A 4446-nucleotide genomic window follows, 5' to 3' on the forward strand; every position below is an offset into this window, starting at 1 on the left:
CCCCTATCTTATGTTATCATCATAACTACCATACTTAAGCACTTCCACTATCGGGGAATCTATGATCGAGCTTGATGCTAGAGACAACAAGATGTTCAATGGCTTCTTTCGAGACCCAATTGATCTGTATTTCAAACATCGCAATGTTCAACTGGCTACTCCTACAAATATTCCTTCTGCTGATCAACCTGAACCTCAACCATCTTCATTCCATGTTAAGTCATCCTCATCTTCTATCATGTCTACCAATAAAATGATTATGGATGAGTTGATATTACTTTGAGGATTCATCACTACAAGGATAGATGTCCTAGATGTTCAAAAACAACTAGCCCAAGGTGAACTTTGAAGATTATCTAATTGATTGGACTACATGGGTATTGATGATGATAGTGATAAGTCGAAGTCTTAGAGTTATTATCTATGAGTTGTTGATTTGTTGTTTGTATTTTGATGTTTATGTCTGTGTATTTGCTTTTGAGTTGTAATAGTTGTACTTGTTGAAACCTTGTTTCGTATGAACCTTTTTATGCTTAAATGTTAGTTATGTTATGTTGCTTACCGTTGGTTGTATCTTCTTATATAGCATATGTAATGTATGGTTCATATGATTATGACCTTGGCTTTATTAAGTCATATATATATTGTACCCTTTCTATATATATATTGATGTGCTATGGAAACCTAGCTTTTCATTCTTTTTGATAAAGTCATGATAATAACATATATATCTTGTACCCTTTCCAAATCCCACAACACATTAATGACAACACACTTACCCAAACTGAAATTGGCAGCTCTCCTGCTAATTAACACGACCAAGTTAATTCCCCATCACCCACCATCTATTCAAGCGTGATATACAATACCACCCTCCATTCCTAACACACATTTTCCCCACTCCACCCTCGAAGAAACTGTGGACCTATTAAACCTTGTGGACGAAGTTTCACTTGAAGAAGTCGGCAATGATAGTAGCCCAATGCCTAATGAGGAAAGCCCAGAGAACCAAGCAGAAGCCAACCAACTTGTTGATTATGTGGAAGATTTTTAATTTCAATTATTAATTTAATTCAATATTTCAATATCTTTCGGCCTAGATGTGTTTAAGCCCAAGTCTAAAATTGTTCAACCTAGAAATGGTGCTGCTATTATATATCAACTATGAGTGCTGCTGCTGAGGGAGCTAAAGAAAAGTATTATTCACTGTATGTTTCTTCTTCAAGAATTTAATTGGTCTGTTAGCTAAATTTCTATGACTTGGTACCCTATCGCTTTGCATTTTGTAAAAAATAAAAACAGAGTGTAAAAAAGTATAAAAAAGTTCAATTTTTAACTCGGTAGTATTTCGTAAAATCTGAAAAGAGAGTATAAGCAAAATAAATAACTGAAAAGAAAAGTCATGATGACTTTGAATTTTGCAGGTAATTCTTCAATCTCTCAATGAGTTTCGTTGATAAGGTATGTGTCCATTAAATAATTGTGCCGATAATTTAGGTGAATGAAGAAAATCAGTTACATGCGTTTGGCCAGGCATAGCTGTAGCGAAATGAGTGAGTCGAATAAAGCGAGGGCCAAGAAATAATTGGAAAGAGTTGATTGGAGTTAGGAAAATACAGTCCTATATAATTGGTGAGCCCCTTGATGCATTTTTGACGAGGGGAATAATATCTTTAATACTCCTTCTCTGCTCTTTAATTCTTAATATTCTCAGAAATCAATAGCCATCCTTTCTCTCTCTTGTTTTTTTAACAGAGGGAGAAAGAAACAAAACTACTTTTGAACCTTCAGGTTATTGTCTACTTATTATCGTCGTCAATTTTCTTCCTTCAATTCGTACACTTTTTTACTCCAATTTTCTTTTTCTGATTTTGTTATATGTGTGACTGTACGATTGCTTAATTAGATGGTTCTTTTTATTTATTTATCCACTCGAGGGAGTTTTCAATTTATTTTGATGATTTTTTATTCCCTAGGACATCAGCAAAATAGGTTAATTTTGCACAATGTAGTTGCTTTTCTAATTTGTTATTTTTATAAGTTTTTTGTTATTTTTTTATTGTTTGATTGGCATGTTGTACGGTAATTTTGTACATATTTTATTCAATTTATTTGTATGCATATGAGTATCTGAATCATCCTCTCTTCTAAATGGTGTATGCCTTTACTTTTCATCTCATAGTGATCACAATTCTTCAAAACCTTTATGTATATATTTTTATTTTTATTTTGTACGTCACAATTCTGCACACGTCGGAAGAGCAGAAGAAATAAGCTCTAAGGGTTGGTGGTCACTTTTTTTAAAAGTTTTTTATACATGCTCTGTACTTTGGCTGTAGTTTATGATAATGCTGAAAATATATGGTCACTAAAAAAGCAAAAATATTCTACAAGATTTTAAATAATGTTGCAATTACATCATGGTAACAGTTGCATTTTAGGCATTACAATCTAATGTGGCAATTGTGACCAATGCAGCTCAGACAGGTTTAATTTATAAAAAGAAATTTGATATACGGAATTTTGTCTCATACACTCTAGTACTAATGAAAATGTAAAAATAATAATAATAATAATAATAATGATAATAATAATAATAATAATAATAATGATAAAATGAGACAACATATTTTTGTTGGTGGGAGATGAGTATTAGACATAATGGGACAACATATCTTCATTCCTAATCTGTTGTCCTGACCGTGATTGTTGCCCATTATGTTGGAAAGCTATGTTAATTTCACTTATGATTTGTGATGATAATTTTTTTAGTTGACAGCAGCGTTTGTAACCAAATGTATTGTAATATATAGGTTGTGTGAGGATGGGAGCTGGTGGTCGAGCCTCTGTTCCTCTTGAGCAAAGAAAATCAAAGGGTGAACCTTTGAAGCGGGTTCCACATGAAAAACCACCCTTCAGCTTAAGCCAGGTCAAGAAGGCAATTCCCCCACATTGTTTCCACCGTTCTGTCCTTTGCTCTTTTTCCTATGTCATCATTGACCTCACCATAGTCACAACCCTTGTTTATGTTGCCACCCATTATTTCTCTGACCTCCCTCACAATCTTTCCCTTTTGGCATGGCCCTTGTATTGGGTTGTCCAGGGTTGTGTCCTAACTGGAGTTTGGGTCATTGCACATGAGTGTGGCCACCATGCATTCAGTGATTATCAGTGGCTTGATGACTTAGTTGGCCTTGTTCTTCATTCTACCTTATTAGTACCTTACTTTTCATGGAAATATAGTCACCGCAGGCACCACTCCAACACCGGTTCCCTTGACCGCGACGAAGTGTTTGTCCCGAAGAAGAAATCTGCTATAAGTTGGTACTCTAAGTACCTTAACAATCCACCAGGCAGGGTGCTAACACTTACTATCACACTCACTCTTGGATGGCCTCTGTATTTGGCTTTTAATGTTTCAGGCAGGCCTTATGATAGGTTTGCTTCCCATTATGACCCGTATGGCCCAATCTACTCCGATCGCGAAAGACTTCAAATTTACATATCTGATGCTGGAGTACTTGTAGTGTTTTATTTTCTTTACAAACTTTCTTTAGCTAAAGGGATTGTTTGGGTTATTTGTGTTTATGGAGTACCATTGCTAGTGGTGAATGGATTTTTAGTATTGATCACATTTTTGCAGCATACTCACCCTGCATTGCCTCACTATGATTCCTCTGAGTGGGACTGGCTGAGAGGTGCTTTGTCTACTATGGACAGAGATTATGGAATTCTTAACAAGGTACTACATAATATTACAGACACACATGTGGCACATCACTTGTTCTCCACAATGCCACATTATCATGCTATGGAGGCTACCAAGGCTATAATGCCAATTTTGGGAGATTATTATCAGTTTGATGGCACTCCTATTTACAAGGCAATGTGGAGAGAGGCAGAGGAGTGTATTTATGTTGAGCCTGATGAAGCTAGTCAAAACAAAGGTGTTTTCTGGTACAAAAATAAGCTGTAATGATTAGAGGTTATGTTATGTGTAATTGGTTGTGAAGACTTTACTTCACTTCCTAGACAGTGTAGGTTGTGCCCCTTATGTTGAATATTCTACTGTAATATTGCTTCTCTTATAATGGTAGTATATAAAACAGTTATATTGGAAATACTTTAATTCTATATTTATGCTGTATAAGATCTTGTAAAAATACAGAGCTAAGAGATGTTTGGCTCAGATTTCTGAAACAAGCAAGCTTTATTAAAAAGTAAGAGTGAAGTTGAAAGGTATAGCCCAAAGTACATTAAAATTATCGTTAAACAATGTTAGAATTTGAGATTTTCTTAAGTAACTTTAAGATAACAAATGATGTTTTCTTGAAGTCATTGGTTAGGTAAAAAGCAATCGTACTTGTTTTAGGGACATTTTTACTAGCTTTCTCTACTAATCTATAATATAATCGTGGCAACTTTTTCACTTTAACTTGTAAAATA

General features: G+C 34.7%; 1 protein-coding gene across 2 annotated transcripts; it reads left to right on the forward strand.

The window, feature by feature from the left end:
- LOC109347587 (omega-6 fatty acid desaturase, endoplasmic reticulum isozyme 2-like) lies at positions 1641-4126 on the forward strand. 2 transcript variants are annotated; one of them, XM_019587514.1, is made up of 2 exons: positions 1641-1791; positions 2802-4126. In XM_019587514.1, exon 2 carries the CDS (start codon positions 2825-2827, stop codon positions 3974-3976), a length of 1152 nt encoding a protein of 383 aa, XP_019443059.1. In that variant the 5' UTR covers positions 1641-1791; positions 2802-2824; the 3' UTR covers positions 3977-4126. The 2 variants fall into 2 exon arrangements, with proteins under 2 accessions (XP_019443059.1, XP_019443058.1); XM_019587513.1 differs by having other exon boundaries at positions 2814-4126.

Source organism: Lupinus angustifolius, chromosome LG05 (genome assembly GCF_001865875.1).
Source record: "Lupinus angustifolius cultivar Tanjil chromosome LG05, LupAngTanjil_v1.0, whole genome shotgun sequence".
NCBI classification, from domain to species: domain Eukaryota; kingdom Viridiplantae; phylum Streptophyta; class Magnoliopsida; order Fabales; family Fabaceae; genus Lupinus; species Lupinus angustifolius.